At 39.3% G+C, this 18,917-nt stretch overlaps 1 protein-coding gene across 11 annotated transcripts in view; it reads right to left on the minus strand.

Annotated features, from left to right (window-relative positions):
• The window catches only part of ube3c (ubiquitin protein ligase E3C), a 194,879-nt gene that overhangs the window by 101,076 nt on the left and 74,886 nt on the right, over positions 1-18,917 (minus strand). For all 11 annotated transcript variants that reach the window (XM_069914741.1, XM_069914747.1, XM_069914744.1 and 8 more), the window contains 2 exons: positions 9,268-9,354; positions 2,251-2,411 (listed from right to left, as the gene is read on the minus strand). In XM_069914741.1, coding sequence (XP_069770842.1) covers positions 2,251-2,411; positions 9,268-9,354 — 248 coding nt within the window. The remainder of the gene's footprint in view (positions 1-2,250; positions 2,412-9,267; positions 9,355-18,917) is intronic.

The raw sequence follows: 18,917 nt of genomic DNA on the forward strand, positions 1-18,917 counted from the left end.
AGGATACCTTACTGCAGCTGTACAGGGCCTTGGTGAGACCCCACCTGGAGTATTGTGTGCAGTTTTGGTCACCTTATCTAAGGAAGGATGTTCTTGCAATGGAGGGAGTGCAGAGGCGATTCACCAGGCTGATACCTGGAATGGCAGGAATGACTTATGAGGAAAGATTGCGCAAATTGGGATTGTACTCGCTGGAGTTTAGAAGATTGAGAGGGGATCTCATAGAGACATATAAAATTCTGGCAGGATTGGACAGAATGGATGCAGATGGGATGTTTCCAATGGTGGGAAAATCCAGAACCCGGGGCCATGGTTTGAGGATAATAGGCAAACCCTTTAGGACCGAGATGAGGAGGAATTTCTTGACCCAGAGGGTGGTGAATCTGTGGAATTCGTTGCCACAGAGGGCAGTAGAGGCAGGTTCATTAAATATATTTAAGAGGGAATTAGATCTATTTCTTCAGTATAAGGGTATTAAAGGTTACGGAGAGAAGGCAGGGACGGGGTACTGAACTTTAAGATCAGCCATGATCTCATTGAATGGTGGAGCAGGCTCGAAGGGTCGAATGACCTACTCCTGCTCCTATCTTCTATGTTTCTATGGAAGCAATCATTGTTGTAGTATTCAACAGCATTTGAAAATCCATAACCTTCTCACCAGTTTGAGATTGACAACAATCGCTCAGTTCCAGACCTCATCACTATGCATGAAAGAAATGAACTCCAGAAGTCATAGGAAAGAAATTTCTCAACATCAAGACAGCATTTGCCCGACTGCCATATTAAGGAACCCTGAAAAAGGGCAATCAGGGGAAAACATGTCAAGGATCAGTCATTACTGCAACAGGAAATCACTGGGCAGGACCTTTGGCTCTACCCTTAACGTGCTTAAATTATAAGGTCAGAAACAGATGTTCATTGATGTATACACAATGTTTATACCTATTTGCATCACCTCAAAAAAAAAAGTTGTCCACACCTTCATGGAAAGTCCTGGTCAAAATTCAGATACGAACTGAAATACAATGAGCTACATTCAGGCCTTAAGAATGACTCGGTGATGACTATTTCTAACAGTACACTAAAACCTACTCTTAAGGTTGCCAATTTACTCATCAACATCCTGGGTCACCATTGACCAATCAAATAATTACTGTGTCTACAACAGAAGGTCAGAGACTGAACATTCAATTATGAGTCCCTCCAAAGCCTTTCAACCATTTAAAAATCACAAGCCAAGGTCATTACAGAAAACTCTTGACTCAAGTTGATAAATGCAATTCCATTAACTCAAGCATTCACCATTCAAAACAAAGCCTGCTTAAACAGCACACCAGCACTGTCTATTCATTGCCTCTACCACCATTGCAGCATCTGGGCTGAAATTATTTGCCTGACCTACTTGCACAACACATTCCCAAATCTCTCTCCAAACTTCCATCATCAAAGAGGATGAGGACAGCAGCTGAGGATTCTGTTCCAAATCATACACTGAGCAGATTTAGAAATACACGACTATTCTTTCATTCTTTTGTCTAAATAATGCAAGTAATTTCCCAACAGCATTATTGGAGTACCTTCATCATCAGAAATCTAGTTACCAAAAAAACTGGCAATTATGGATGGGCAACAAATCCTAGCACAGCCAGCATGCATGCATCCCCATTTTACAAATGTACACAAATGTGCACACATAAATGATAATCCTGTCAGGCCAGGGAACGAGGGGAAGCACCCAATGATAAATGATAATCCTGTCGGGCCAGGGAACGTGGGGAAGCACCCAATGTGTTGTTTCAAATAATCCAGTAGCTCATTAGGACAGTTATCTTTAAGTTATTGAAGAAGATAAATTGAACTTGGTTCAATTTTCACAATTCTAAGTTCTGATAAAGGGTGTTCAACCAAAACAAAACTCTTTCCACAGATGTTGCCTGACTGGCAAAAGTTCCCTTTTTTATTTTCATTTGAGATTTTCAGCATCTGCAGCTTTTGGATTTTACATGAATGGAAAAAGAAACTTGAAAAAGATGATGCTTTTACTTAAGCTTCACTGTGAAGTCCACATCAGCAATCAAAAATAAATACTCCCCAGAATTGACATGAACGCCAATGGCAAAAGACTTTTGATAAGAAAAAGAATGAGGTGCGTAATCATTTCAGTACAAGATTCAACTCAAAAATACTTTCTACAGCATCTTTGCACTGGAAAAAAAACTTAAGCAATAATGTGCCAATTATACACGTTACCTCCTTGAGCTTGCTCTCCAAAGAATTCATTGTCATGTATTGAAATTAGGGAATGGCTGAAGAGGGAACTGAAGAGGTAAAAGAGAGGTATGATCCGATGAGAGTCCTCGAGTGACATTGGAGAACCTCGTGAGATCAGGTGAAGCAAAGGTACCATGGACCTTAAATGCACAAAAGCACGATGTTAATGGTGCAATTCTGACAAATATAACACAATCAAGTAACATAACAATTCTACAAACAAGATAATAATTAAGCCACCTGATCACTTCATTTAAGAAAGTTTGTGATATCAAAGGTGATTATTTTGTCATCACCTGAAATATTGGGAAAAACAACTTGGCTGCAGATGGAAACACCACTGAGTAGAAAAAGAATCAATGATTAATGATTATGTTTATTCTCAGATACAAAGTACAATATATACCTGCACCAAAATTCTTATTTGTTGCAGCCAAACAGCTACTTGATGTACTAGCCCAAGGGGACATGGTTTGAAATATGTTCTCCCAGGAACTTGAAGGATGTAACCATCTTCACTTCCATCCTATTCATACAGACAGGCGTGTGGTCCCTCAGCTTCTCTTCCTAAAACCAACAATAAGCTTCTTGTTGACGTTGAGCAAGATTGATGCTCTGGCATCACCCAACTCTTGATCTCCATTCAGACTCATCATTTCCATTTATTCAGCGAACAAAACTGGTATCCATGACAACTGGTTTATTGATCTGAACTTGGCTGTGTAATCATGAGTGTACAGGTGTCCTGGGTAAACTTGTACTTCTCACTTTGTTCGTTTTAGATTGGTCACAGTGTTTGAGCTACCGAAAGAAAATAGACACACACGCCGAGAGCACTCCAGTTTATACAAATCTTTATTACAAATTCAAAAGCTGATTTCAAACTACAATATGCAAGCCCTTCCCAACTATACTTATCAACGCCTGGACTGGTCCCAACTGCCGAAGCGAGGCAACGACCACACACTTGTAGTAGGTTGTCGGGGCGCCGGTAGCAGCTTCTCCACCTTCCCCGACCGGGACGTTGGCTGGACTCTAGAAGTTCTTCTTCTTGCTGAGAGATGTTGCCACCTTTTGGAGAGTCTCAAACTTCAGCAGCGGGACCATGGCTTATATCACCCAAAAACTTCTTACCCAAGCACCTATTCCCAGCACAGCAAGAAAGATAAGCGAGCAAGCTAGCATGCTAGGCTTCAATCGAATAACATAATTTTCAGCTTATCACTTTGAATACAATGGTTTATTTTGCATCGAGGCTAGGCCTCTGACAGTCTGTGACCAAAACAAGCAGGAAGATTAAATGTTCTTGGAACACAGATGTCCTTCCATCAGATAACAGCATCTCTGGCCCCTTGGTGGAATTTAGCTCATGTCTGCTGATTCTAAAAAACAAGCAGGTTCTCAGCCCTGCAGAAGCAAAGGCTGCAAAAGTAAAAAACACGGTAAATCTTCCACTACAACAGGGAATAAAGCGGGAGACAAAGCACACAACTTTGAGTGTTCGTGTTATTGATCAGAATGGAAGAGTCACGTTGTCAATTTCTGCTGACTGGATTCTGCTGATGAGGAAGTTGAAGGTTCCAGAGGAATGAACCGAGTCCCTAATCCTTTAGTTTTGTTATAAGGTTTGCTTATATCATGGTGTTGAACAATTAACTATAATCAATGACTACAATAATACCTGTTGTAGGCGTTCCTGCGATTAATATTTTAAAATTAAATTTAGACAGACAGCAATGGTAACAACCTATTCCAGCCAATGAGTCCATGCCGCCCCAGATCAAGGTGATCTAACCCAGAGCGAGATGACATCTGCCGTTGACCTGCTGCAACAATTGGCAAATTGAAGTAGGTCCTGGCCCTTCTTGAGGTAGGTGATTCACTCCATAACGAACGTCTCAAAGCTCATCATAGTAGATATCAAGGTGCCATCGGCTGATAAGTCATTGAGGCACGTCACCTTGCTCTCCTTGGACAGCAGAATAATCGGGACCAAGACAGACACGAAACCTCTCTTCTGTTCGCCAGACCATCTCTGTACATCTTCACTGCTGGTTTCCGCCAGTAAGCAGAAGGGAGAAGCACAGCCAGCCGGTCCAACTTTCCATAGTGTTAGCGTGGAATGAAGCAATGGGGCATCTATAATGGTGATGTAGCAGGGATTGAAAATGTTCAATCCCCTGGTGTTGTAGATGTGCTGGGGGTTGTTTGCGAATACCTTCTTTAAGCTGACCTAGTCGAAGCTCATGGCTATGACTGAGAAAGCATCAGGAAATGCAGTATGATGCTTGTTGATCGCAGCATGTAAATACTCCAGTGCTAGCTTAACATCTGCCTGTGGAGGGATGTAAACTGCAGTCAGGTCAACGGAGGTGAATTTCCTCAGGAGGTAGAAAGGACAGCATTCATATGTTCCAGATGAGAGGACCAGTCCTGGGACAAGATCGTCTCATCTGTGCCTCACGAAGAGGTAATCATGAAGCAGAGACCAATGTCTTTTCCTTTACCCAAGGATGCTATCTGTCCAGACTGAAGGAGAGAGTAAAAAAAGTCAGGGTGCAGCATTTCTCTGTGAACCAGGGTATGCAGCAGCTCATCTTCCTCAGGTTCAGCAATCTTGCCCTTACGTTCTCAATTTTATTCTCTCGAGATTGTAAATGGGCTCGAAGGATACAAGAAAGAGGGGGTCTGCACAGACCCCTGCTTTTCAGGCTTACTTGGAGACCAGTCTGAAGCTTCCAGGACCCATCTTTACTAACCTTTTTAATTACTTCATTACTGCAAGAAAATCATTTACTATGCAAATAATCCCAGCATGAAATAAGGTTAAGGCACCTATCAAAACATTAAATTAAATCATATGTCTCTTCTATACTGACAGTATGAAAAACTATTCAAGGACCTGAAAAAAAAATCCCTAGCGTCTTTTGGCGCTAATTTTTATAGTGCATACAGCAGTATATAAGATTGTTTTAAGCTAAGTTTGTCCACTGCCATGGGATTCAGAATAATTGTCAGTGAGGGCAGATTGGATGTGGTAATCTGGGAATGTCCTATATTAATAGACACATCAATTAATGAATCTTAAATATTTGGTAATGTTTCCATGCATGTTGTTGTGTCTAGAATGTATTAATTTCATAGTATTTTTATCTTTTCAATACTAAAGGATTCAAATAATTATTTAAATTTAGACCCAAAATCTCAACATTTTCATTCATCTGCTTCCATTTTAGTTTTTTTAATATATTGGAACCAAATAGGAGCACGTGTGGGCCATGTCTCTTTTGAGCCTGTTCTGCCATTCAATAACATGGCGAATTTGATCTCAGCATAATTTTTCTACCATATTCCCATTAATTTTGATTCCCCTAAAGGTCAAAATTCCATCAATTTTAGCCTTCAGTACTGCATCCATAACTCTCAGGAACAGAGGATTCTAAGAATTAAGAACACTGTTATTCCTTCTCATCCCAGTCTTATGACTCCTTACTGTGAGAATATTTTACCTCATACTAAATCTGGTGAAATTTTAATTTGATGCCTAAATATAATATTTCATGATATCAGGAAATTTCTTAATACAATGGAGTAGAAAAAAATCATCTTAATTACAACTCGTTCAATGGTGACAACACTTGTATCAGCAAAAGAACACCTTTCTCCCCTCTTCTCTGAAGCTCCTCAGCACCTATATCTTAGTCCAGACTCAAGGTCTGGTTATGACCCCAGAGGACTCCAAAACCCAGCAGCAATAGATATTCACCAAGACAAATGGTTAAACAAAAGTTCCTTTTAATTATCTTTAAAAATGAAAACAGAATCACACTTTGACTTATCACCATTAACTTAACTAATCTAACTTAACCCCTTTCTAATTCTAAGTGCACATGTATATAATGTAATTTCAGAAAAGTTCTTTGATTCACAGTCCAATCTCACTTCTCATTCCTCCAAGTTCACTGGTTGCAGGCAATTCTTATACTGTACACAGAATTTAACATTTAGGAAGTTCATCAGGCGTCGGTGCTTGAAATGTAAATGGTTGCCGCTCAGGAAGGTTCAGAAAGAGATTTGTTGTTTGCTGAACACCCACAACTTATTCCTTGTAACCAGCAACTTCAATGTTTTGCAGAAGAAACTTGCCCCATCAGGGTTCTCCAGATGATTACCTCTTTCTTTTAGGTCACCACAGAGTTCCTTTTCTGTTTCCCTTATTTCAAGTGAAACATTAGACAGCCAATTTTCTCCTCTTGCATGAACTACAAGGTCTTTGACCAGGCTGAACTAAGCAGTCACAACCCATCTTCCAAATGGGGTTTTTCCACAAGCTTTCCAGCTTGTCCTGTTCCAGTCCCAGCTGTTGCTGCTGACTGAAGCACTGCAGAACTGATCTCTCTCTCTCGCTCAGAGAAAAAGCCTGTTTGATTCTCTCTGCTTGCAAAACCACATGACCACAGGAGCTGCACTCCGGACAACCTGCGGCTCCGAACTACTCCTCCGATCTCTTTCATCTGTCACTTTTCAAAACAACAATCCATTAGTGAAGTCTCTTGGGCACTCCCCAAAGTTTTTGCAAAGGCCCCCAGAAGCCGCCCTGTCTGGCTTGAGCAGGGTTCCAGTATTTTAAATGAGATTGGTTTAGAAGTGTTTGTATGTGACCTACACTAAAAAACCATCCCCAATTTATCTCCCAAAAACATATCCATATACAATATAAACACAACATAATCTATCACAGTCCCCAATCCTAATTATTCTAAATGCCTGCCATGCAAAATGCTAAATTGATACAATATAATTGGAACTTGTTACTGTTGCTTGGTGTTCAAGAAGTTATGAAGATTAATAAAAACTCCAACATATTTGTTAAAATCATTGAGGTAAATGGGTCTTCTTCGTCTGATCTATCTTGATGAGTCATTTGTATTGCAGTCATATCCAGACCAGGAATATTTGTAAGATTTCATTTTTAATATTAGTTATACTTCACTGAGCAGATGGAAAAGTAAAGATAAACTCTTCAGAATTAAGTATTGAAATTGGTTTAAAAGAAACTTTTATGAAGGAGTTTTGGTTGCTGAGGAATTTGTCCAGAAAAGCTTCTGGTGTGCCAAAAAAGGTTGTTCAGCAGGAGTATCATTAAAATGTAACAATAGGTGTATCATCCACATTGTAGTAATATAGTGTTACAGGTTAGATTATATATAAATATGTTTTTAAAAGAGATAGATTGTAGGGTGTTTAGTGCGTAGGTCACTTCACAAACAGGGTAACACTTCACAAAAGACATCTCATTTAAAATGCAAGAGCTTTACTGAAAGTGAGACATTAAGACTTCATTTCCACAGTGACTTCACAGTGTCTTTGAAGAAGGCCTCTGGAGACGTCACAAGTGGGTGTTAATTGGACTGATGCAGTGGACTAAATGGAAGCAACAGATACTCAGGCACAAAGTGGTTTCGGTGCCAGCAATCTGTCTGGTTGCAGTTTGCTGTTCTAAGAGGGATCATGTGGTTTTACAAACAGAGAGAAAGGAAAGACCAAACAGGATTTCTCTTAGGGATACAGAGAGAGAAAACTGAGCTCTGCAGTAGCTTTTGGGGGGTTGCAACATGGCAAGCTTGTCGGAAACTCCATTTTGAAGATGGGTTGTGAGTTCTGAGTTCTGCCTGTTGAAAAACACGTAGTCCTTACAAGAGGAAATGGTTGGTTCGAGTGTTTCTTCTGAAACAAGGGAAACGTGGAACTCTATGGTGACCTGGAAGAAGGGGTTATCATTTGGAAAACCCATGATGGGGGAAGTTTCTTCAGCCAGACACTGAAGTGACTGACTGGAGGGAATCAGTTTGTGTGTGTCCAACGAACAACAAGTATCTCTCTGAAACCAACTAGAACCTTCCTGAACGGTGACCATTTATCTTTAACCACCAGAGCCTGGTGAAGATTCATAAATGTTAAAGTCTGTGCATAATATGCCTGATACCGATGAACTTGGAAGAGTGAGAAGTATGAATCAAAGAACTTTCCTGAACATGTACATGTGCACTTAGAATTAGAAGGGAGTTAAGTTAATAGTAGTAAGTTAAAATTTGATCCTGTTTTTATGTTTAAGGAAAATTAAAAGCAACTCTTGTTAAAATAACCATTGTCTTGGTGAATTTCTATTGTGGCTGGGTTTTGGGGTCCTCTGGACTTGTAACAATAGCAAGGCTTTACCAAAACTTACTCAACCCTGTGACCTATACAATGCAAAACAGCACAGTGGGCATATGGGAACATTAGAACTTGCAAGTTTCACCTACAAGTCAGACATCTCCCTAACTTGGAAATAATTTACTATTCCTTCTTTGTTCCTTAAAATATCTCATTATCAACAACTTAAGGACCTTTACCAAATTAACAACAGAGTTTTACAGCATGGAAACTGGTCATTTAGCCCAACATCCTTACCAACCAAGATGACTACCTGAGCTAGTTCCATGTGTCTAAATGTAGTCCATACCCCTCTAAACCTTTACTATTCACATACCTGTCTCAATGTTTTTTTAAATGCTACAATTGTGCCCACTACCACTTCCTCTGGAGGTTCATTTCATATACCCACCACCATCTATGCATAAAAGAAGCCCAGCAAATTCCAATCAAATCTTCTTCTCATCTAAAATCAATGCCCTAAAACTGGATTCCCCTAACAAATGGGAAAAAAAACTAATGACTATTTATCTTATCTACTCCCCTCATGATTTTATAAACCTACTAAGATCTCCCTTCAGTTTTGTATGCTTCTGAGAGAAAAGACCTTAAAATTCAAGCTCACCACTCTTCTGAACAACTTCTGTGTCCTTTCCTGCATAATGATGCAATGTATGTAGTTAGGTGAACATCATCCAGTATGGCAATTGGGAACAGGGTTTAAATGTTGGCTTTGCCAGCAATGCCCGCATCTAGAATTAAGAGAATATAGAGTACAAAAAATATAGGTTTTTTTCTTACCCCGTTATCATTTTTGTTGTTACAGATGTGATCAAATTCCAAAGATGGCGCATGAATCTTGCATTGAATGCCAAACTGTACAAAAGTCTGAAAGAAACCATGTTTATTGTCAGAAACATTTATGAATAATGAAGGTTCCCTAAATGTAAAATTTCGTCCAGCAATCACCTCAATCCTATGCTATAAACATTAACTTACCATGGCGTTATTTTCTGACAAACAATAAAGTACATTGCTCAAATGCATAATATTCAATAAATCAAAAGGAAATTAGGAAATAAAAATGAGAAGCAAAGGCCTTGGCTTCATATATTATGATACTTCATATGGGATATTAACAAGAACATATTTTAATAGGTCATATGTAAAGCACAATTCCTTATATGGAATTTAATTTAAATCACCATTTAAAGCTATCTGCATAAATAATGCACTATGGCCAAATATTATATCAGAACAGATTTTGGAAAAGTAACATCCTTGTGATTGCTGTTCAGCCTCAAGACCATTTCTCTCTGAACCAATGGAGAAAATTCTTATGGGTGATAGATTTTTGTGATGTTCGCAATTAATATGTGAAACCTTCTAAGTTTTCCACAACACATTATCTCATGTAATTGATGAAGCCATTACACAACAAGCTGAAATTGGTTTTGAAGAGGGGTCAGCAAACTTTTTAAACCATCGACCTCTTCATGGAATCCTTGATCTCTCATCGACCCCCAAGCATGTAAAATAAATAATATTATCAATTATAAATTTCTCTATAGCCTAGACATTTATTGACCCCTTGGATAGTCCATTCAAACCCCCCCCCCCCCATCCAGGGGTCAATAAAGACCGCTTAGCCAACACCTGGACTACAATGACAGCATAAAACTGGTAATTGCATGCTGCCAGAGGGAGAAAAACATGGGACAAAGGTTGTCAATTTTATTACCTATTCAACATGATTATAAAAATAATTTCTGGACTGTTTAGTGTTACTGCATGTTTTATGGCCACAGCAACAAATATTAATTTGCAGTTTTAAAGAAAAACTAACATTCTCTTATTCATTAACCTGTAGAGGGCGCACAGCACGGCAAAGCGAACTGTCGCCGACGAGGTTCTGCGGGCATGCAGAACTATAATGCGAACATCTGCCTACTCACCAGAACTGCACGCAAGAGATACCAAGTGCTGAGGAACGGCACGTTGAGCTGTTGAGTCTCCTGCCGGAAGGCGCGGGACATTTACAAGGCTAGATTTAAACCTGCCGGTCCCGTGGATCGGCAGCAATCTCATAGTGACGTCCCACCTTGTCTCATGGAGCCCGGGACATGCAGTATATAAAAGAAGCCTGTCCCAAGGTGAATAAATCAGTCTTGAGTTGGCTACTCTGGCGTGCGTTTGTATTTCTTTAGTAGCTCTACCATAGTGGCCGCTACAAATCGGTGACCCCCAACGTGATCTTGTCGATGGTGGATCTGCCAAATTGACATTTACCAGGTTTGAAGGTAAGATCGAATTCCTCTAGCCTTTGGAAAAGGCGGCGCAAATGCAGGTGGTGATCTTGCTCGGTTTGACTGGCTACGAGGATGTCATCCAAGTAAATGCATGCAAACTCCAAATCCCTGCCTGAAGCGTCCATCAGCCGCTGGAAGGTCTGAGCAGTGCCTTTCAATCCAAATGGCATGCTGAGGAACTCAAAAAGCCCAAAAGGGGTAATATTTGCAGTTTAAGGGATATCATCCTTATGGATAGGTATCTGATGATATCCTTTGACCAGATCAACCTTGGAAAAAATGTGGCCACAGTGTAGATGGGCAGCAAAATCCATCATCAAGTTCCTAGGACAAACCTTCCATTACCCATATTCAAAACAGTACAGGCCCTTCAACTCATGTTGTTGTGCCAGCCTATGCTAACCAAGTTAGCACATTTAACTTAAGATGCTTCACTACTTCATTGACTTTCTGTGGGAAATGTGAAAACAACAGCCAAAAATCAATATACAGTACAACGTCAATTATCCAAAATGGGATTTTGGATAAACGTTTTTTTTTAAAAAAACAGCCCAGTAGCAACAGCAAATCACTTGTATCAATGTTTATCCAACAAACAAACAAGGGAAGGCTTTTTAAGCATTAAAATAATGTTTAATTCTCAACAAAATAATGCTGGCCATCACCGATGACTGACACCTCCCCACTGAGGCCCCATGCATACCAGCAGCCCGACGTCCCCTGTTGCTGCTGGCAGCCCAACATCCCCGATCAGTTCAGCTCCAAAAAAAATTTGGATAAATGAGGATTTCTGATTTGTTTCAGATATCCTCGTTTATCAAATTTTATTTTTAAATTTCAGATAAATGAGAAATTTGGAGAATTCAATTTCAGATAATCAGAATTGTACTGATATAAGCAGTTTCAATGTCTAAAAAGCAAAGATAGGTGAGACAACACTTGTACTGTTGTTATACAAATAGCTCAATGGGCATTCTTTTATCCCTTAATCTTTGCTTACATAGTTATCACAAGCATGTTTTTCTTGGAAAGGATTAGCTATAATGTAGTATGGATATTTAGAAATAAACTTACAACATGGAACACAGAATATTAAAAAAACAGAACAGGCCCTTCAACCCACGATGTTGTTCCAGCCTATGTAAACTGCTCTACCATCTAATTTTTCTTTACTTCATAACCATAGCCTTCTATTTTTCTTACATCCTTGTCCCTACCCAAGTGTCTTTGAATGTCCCTATTATACCAGCATGCACCATCATCCCCAGCATTGCATTCCAGGCACTGTATTGTGAAGGGCCATGCCTGTCATGTGACAGCACTGCCCATTACCTGGTCAGAAGACACATCAACCTGTCAAACAAGGTTTGGCCCCACCACACCCATTAGTGCGCACCTTGCCATTGGCTCATTTAAATTCCTTTGTACTTGGCCTTGGGCCATTGGTCTTTATAAATCAACTGAACCCTGCTGGCACAGAGACATTGGCATCATGTAAATTACCTAGGCTGGACCCTCCAGCTCTCCTGTACATGCAATCGATTAGACCTTGCTGAGCCATTGTAACTCTGTAAATTACCTGGGCTGGAATCTCCAGCACTATAAAGGATGCCATATATGCTCGGCTCGTTCTTTTCGCCATCTTTGAGGGACTAACCTGCTTCACTCCAGGCAGAGTTCTGTGGAATGGCACTGGAGAAATTGTTGGTAAGGTGTGCACTGTTATAGGGTTAGGTGCATTTTAGTTACTGTCCCTGCACTGAGTCAAGGGGTGGTGTGTACCATATTGTTCTTCCTTGATTGTTTGTACTCAGTTCACTGTGTATGTATGTGTATATTTTATCCCCGGTGCAATTTTCCCGTGCTCAGTGTAAATTGTGCATGTTTTATCCCCAGTGCGATTTTCTCACACTCATCTATAGATTGTGTGCATATTTTATTCCCATTACCATTTTTCCATGCTTGTCTTTTATGAATAAAATCATTTACTACCAGACGGCATTCAGGGTCCTTGCTTTTGAGATCCATTGAATCTGTTTTCTCACTCACAACAAGGACCTACCACTTTCTGTGTAAAAAAAAACTTACCTGTGACATTTCCCCAGAACTTTCTTAACAAGTTAATATTTCAGTGACACTACAGAACAAATCAAGTCCCAGCTAATTCAAAATTGTTTATGCTATTCAAAATATAAAGTAGTAAATTTAACAGCTGTCTTTTAACCATGCAACAACTTAAATTTAAATTTAGACATACAGCACAGTAACCGACCCTTATGGCTGAGCCACCCAATAAATCTACAATCCCAGAACTTTTTCTTTGAACGATGGGAGGAAACCTACACTGACACAGGAAGAACATACAAATTTCTTACAAACAGCAGGTACTGTAACAGCATTGCATTAACCAGTGCTCTAACCATGACACCCCTGTTAAGCAATTTGCTATGACCAGTACATGGCAAATGAAGACAAGCAGTTGGCAGCTTACTCGTTTAAATTTTAATATAAACAAAGCATTAAAGTAGATTTATAAAGTATTATATGGCTATTTTTCTCAACATTACTCCCACTTTTTAAAATAATCCATTATTCTTTTTTATTCTATTTGTCTCCAGTGAATATGTACATTCAGAAGCTGGTCTTCTGTTGACAAGTTTTCCCATTCTTTTAGCGGAACTCGGGGAAGTAATTATGAGAAGACGGCTCAGCAAAAGAACCTAATTCTATGCTTTCCCTGCATTCAAACAAGTTCTAACCACTACTGTTAGTTAAAACAGCAGGCAAACTTTCTTGGCTTTTCCTGTATTAAGTTACGCTGTTCCCAGGACCAAATGCATTTCCTTTTCCATCACACACGAGTAATCATGGCTTAAAACTATACCAACCCCTCCAATTGCTCATTGAACTTTAGCACACATTGGCAGGTTCATTCAAATGGACACACTAAATAATTAAATTTCACCAACAGATGTTACAGTAAATCTCAAGAGAACCCTTGCATGCAAAGTAAAACCATTTTAACGCTAGTCATCAGTTTTAAATAATACATTGTTGGGTTTATAATTAAAAGCAAAACACTTGACTAATTTAATTTACCAACAAACAAAATATTGTCTATAATAATCCAAATCTTTTTTTTTAAATTGGAAACTAACTTAATGTGACCGCCTAATTCAACTGGGAGGATGGGTGGAGGTTTATGTTGAACAATAGAGAAAATTGAACAGAATGCCAAAATGCCCAAAAGGGTGTTCCAATTTGTTCATCAATACATCCTTAAATGAAGACCAATTTAATTAAATGGCTTATAGACTCTCATTGAGAATACTGTACATCATACCTTGATGAGGGCTCAAGATCAAAACATTGGTTATGTATCTTTATCTTTGCTATATAAGGCACATTGTTTGACCTGCTGAGTTTCTCCAGCATTGTTTTTTACTTAACAGTATATAGATTTTCATCCATAATATGCCAAAATATAATTTTCTCTTTCAGAACCTCATTTGATCAGTTAATTTTCTCTACCCTTGAGGAGTATCTACAAAGTTTTCAGTTTACAAAAGTTTCCAAATTAATTTGTATCCTCCAGACAGGACGTGCTAAATATAAATAGCCAGGTTGACAAAGTCAAAGAGATACTATTTAAAAGACATTTTCTGCATGAAAACAGAATAGCCAAATTCCACAAAATAAGTGGATAATGGCAGAGTTTTATAAACATTCTACAAATACAAGTGTTACTATGGCACAGAACAAACCATACAAGTATTTCAGAGCAATGTTTAGATCTTCAAAGCTTTACACATATCATTAATATTTAAAATAACAGTGTGCCCAAATAGTTTACATACATGAGAATAATTTCCTCATCTCGCTAAAAGGCCTGGACTTTCAAAAAAAGGCCGAGAATGCAATTTTCTGAAGATGTCAAAAGTGAGAGTTGAAAAAGTGTTTTATTTATTTTCACATAAATTCTATGAGAGCAAACTTTCTCTGAAATGAAGGAGGCTGAGGGAGGACATGTCAGAATTTTCTCCCCAGAGTAAAAGCGTTATAATCCAGAAGACAAAAGTTAAGGTGAGGGGTAGAAAGTTTACGGCAGATGTACCGGGCTAATATTTTACTCAGCACCTGGAAGAGGCTGCCAAAAGTAGTGGTGAAAACAGATACAATAGTGGCATTTAAGATACTTCTAAAATGAAAGGGATGGAGGGATATCTATCTCTCCTAAGCAGTATATTTTGAGTTTGATTATTCTCGTATTTTTTTGGATAGCAGCTGTTTTCACACTGTAGGCAAGTGATGACCCTACTTTGTCCCAGTGAAATTCACAGGAATTCAGTATGTCCCATGCCATTCACACTGTGGTCCAAATTCCCAGGGATTTGCCCTCCTCGGAAATTTGGGGGGAGGGGGCGCACGGGGAGGGTCCCAGCCCTAACTGAATTTGCTTTATTCACTCACAGGATTAAATTCAGCCCCCCCATCCATCTGTTACACACCCATCCACTAGCTATCTCTTCCTTCCCCCCACTAGATGCCAGCCCACACCTCAACACCCCCCCCCCCCAAACCATCACAACAGCAACACAATGCTGGATGAATGGCCGACTTCGTTTCCCATAATCCCTCAGGCAATTGGATCTGGTCTGGAAAATCCAGCTGCTTGAGAAATTATGCTTAATGAGGATGGCCATTCTCCCACATTGTGTTGCCATCGTGACGTGCCAAAACAGCCCACGGTTTTAGGGGGGGTAGGTATCTTTTCCTGTCACCTTCGTGCAAATGCTGATGTCACAAGGGCTTCTCCTGCTCAGCCACTTGCCTTTAAACACAGCAGGGAGAGGGTGGTCCAGGAAAATTTCCCGGGGCCGCAGTCCTACCTGATGTAAGGCCGCACAGCCATTTAAAATTCCCAGGCAAACGTTTTCACACCACAGGTTCACGGGAGGGTTCCAGGAAAATTTCCTGAGAATCTGGATTTTACACTGCGGTGTGAAAAGGCCTATTATTTGTGAATTCTGTAAGAGCAAATTTCTGTCACCTAAACAGCTGTAACTCAGGGGTTGCCTGTAGTACTTTATTGAAAAACAAAATCTGTCAGGAAGATAGACATCAATGAAAGCAGGAGGGTGAGGAAGAGGGAATAAGTACAAAAGGAGTTTCCGTCAAGGTGGAAAGGAAGTTGGTTCGGCAAAGGGGTCTATCCTGGGAATAGGTCAGTAAATTTCAAAGATGCACTATAAACAGAAAGATTAGAGTAATTGGAATTTTTTTTTAAATAATGTACACTCTGCAACATTTACTCACGCGGAAGTAAAATAGGAGTGAACATACTGTATGGGGATATGTGATAAATAAGAAACAAATGTTTCAAATTAAAAATCAGAAAAGGCTGAAAACACACAAGTCAGTCACCACTGTACAGACCCTTTTTGGTGCTGACCACTCATTGGATCTATTGAGTACTTTATTAAAAAATTTTGAAGTCTCAATTTGGGCATTAACTATCAACATATTGTTACGAGTCCAGAGGACACCAAAACCCAGCAGCAATAGAAATTCACTAAGACAAATGGCTAATTAAACAAAAGTTGCTTTTAACTTTCTTTAAACATAAAAACAAGATCAAACTTTAATTTATTACTATCAACTTAACTCCCTTCTAATTCTAAGCGCACGTGTATGTAATGTGTATATGTTCAGGTAAGTTCTTTGATTCACAATCCAATCTCACTTTTCACTCCTCCAAGTTCTCATACTGTGCAATGAATTTAACATTTATGAATTTAACATTTCTAAATTTTCACCAGGCTCTAGAGTGCTTTAAGTTAAATGGTTACCTCTCAGGAAGGTTCTAATTGATTTCAGAGAGAGATTTGAGCTCGTTGGACATACACACACAAACTGATTCCCTCCGATCATCCACTTGCTGATCAGTGTCTGGCCAAAGAAACTTGCCCCATCGTGGGTTTTTCAAATGATAACCTCTTCTTCCAGGCCACCACAGAGTTCCTCTTGTTTCCCTTATTTCAGGAGAAACAACTCGAGCCAACCATTTCCTCTTGTAAGGACTAGAGGGGTTTTCAACAGGCTGAACTCAGAACTTACAGCCCATCTTTAAAATGGGGTTTTCAACAAGCCTGCCAACTTGCCATGTTGCAGCCTCCCAAAAGCTACTGCAGAACTCAGTTCTCTCTCTGCCTCCCTAAGAGAAATCCTGTTTGGTCTTTGCTTGTAAAACCACATGACCCTTCTTAGAATAGCAAACTGCAACCAGACAGTTTGAGCCTAGGCATCTGTTGATTTAAAGACAATAGTCCATTTACTCCACTGCATCAGTCCAATTAACACCCATTTGTGACGTCTCCAGAGCCCTTCTTCCAAGTTTCTGTGAAGTCACTGTGGACATGACATCTTAATGTCTCACTTTCAGTTAAGCTCTTACATTTTAAATGGGGTGTCTTTCGTGAAATGATAATGTCTGTTTGTGAATTGACCTCCACTAAACCCCCACAATCTAACTCAATGACATATTAATATATAATATAAAATATAATATACCCTGAAACAATATACTATGCAATAACTCCAGTTGAAAAGACAATTGTAATGGCTTAAATTTTCAATTTCATTCATGACAGGACATTCAATATAGCCCTTTTCACAAGTAGATTGGCCATTGTGTGAACCGGTTAAAGAAGCTGCTTTTTCCTTTCACATTTGATCACTGTTAACTGGTTCTGTGTCCTTTCACACTCATCACAAGACATCCCTGAGGATAAAGGATTCTATCCTCCACTGGTGACGTCTGAATGACATATTGAGCGATGGTGGGCCTACCCTAAATCCTGATTAATGTATTAGATCTAGTATTTAAACAAAATTAATCATGTCTAATGATAACATAATTAAGGATTACGTACAGCACAATATGAGCCCTTCATCCCCTATTGTTGTGGTGATCTATATAAACTTTTATAAATTTATAAAAGATCACGGGGAAGTATAGCCATAACATTTATAAACACCGTGGGAAAGAGCAATGGCGGCGGAGAAAAGGTTGTATGGACGGAGCACTCATGAAGGTGTTTCTCTACCAAATGGAATTCTGGGAAGGCAGATCTGCCATCTCCCTCTCCCACTGCAACTTTCCCACTGTCCTTTAGAAATTTATAAAGGTTTACATAGTCGGTAAAGTTTACACATTCTTTTTAATCTTTTGTTTCCTGCACTCATACAAAAACATAATCAATGTGTCACCCAGGATACCCTATGTCCCTTTCACACTGGACACATTGGCACACAGGCATCAGACGTCAGGGATGTTACTACCTATTGAGGTAATATAATTCCCGGCATGATTTGACGCCTGCATCCCGATTAAGGAGCTTTCACACTGGACCCTTAACCAGTAGATTGGCCGTCAATTACTAGGGCAAGGTGCGAGCGTGAAAGGGGCTAATATGAAAAAGGTAATTGAGAGCATCAAAATGACCAAAGAGAATGAACACCTTCAAAACATCATTAAAAACATTGTGCACGTTATTTTTTTAAACTTGCTTCCAACTTCATAAGTCAACATCTTAACATGAATTCCCTTGCAACACGTTAAACACAATCTAACTTAAAACAAAGGGAAGAGCAAGACTCGAATAGATGATCACAGAAATTAGAAAAGGGTCTTCCTGCATCATACAAGATATAGAAGTTGATTGCCATAACGTGGCATTAAGTGCTCATATCGTTGCTGAGTCACTTATTTTGCCTTCAGTGTCCATGAACTGAACTGCCAAACAAACTATTCAGGCAATTCCATTATTTCTAGAAGAATTTATGAGATGGAAAAGAACATTAAACAATTAGTCAATTAATTACAATCCAAGAAATTCTCTTTACAATTAGACAAACCCAATCTGCAAGAGAGCCATGCTCTTGTCATGGCTTATGCCAGATTCTGGAATGGAGACGAGCTGTTGGAAAAGACGTTTCAATCCAGAAGGATTGAAACAGATATTAAGGGACTATTTTTGAAGAAGTTAAGAATTCCATTCAAGAACACTGTTGTCTGTGCAACTGATAGTGTTGCTTCAAAATTTGGATGAGAGGGTTTGCCACACACCTGAAAAATGTTAT

The sequence above is a fragment of the Narcine bancroftii genome, chromosome 1, assembly GCF_036971445.1.
Source record: "Narcine bancroftii isolate sNarBan1 chromosome 1, sNarBan1.hap1, whole genome shotgun sequence".
Taxonomy (NCBI): domain Eukaryota; kingdom Metazoa; phylum Chordata; class Chondrichthyes; order Torpediniformes; family Narcinidae; genus Narcine; species Narcine bancroftii.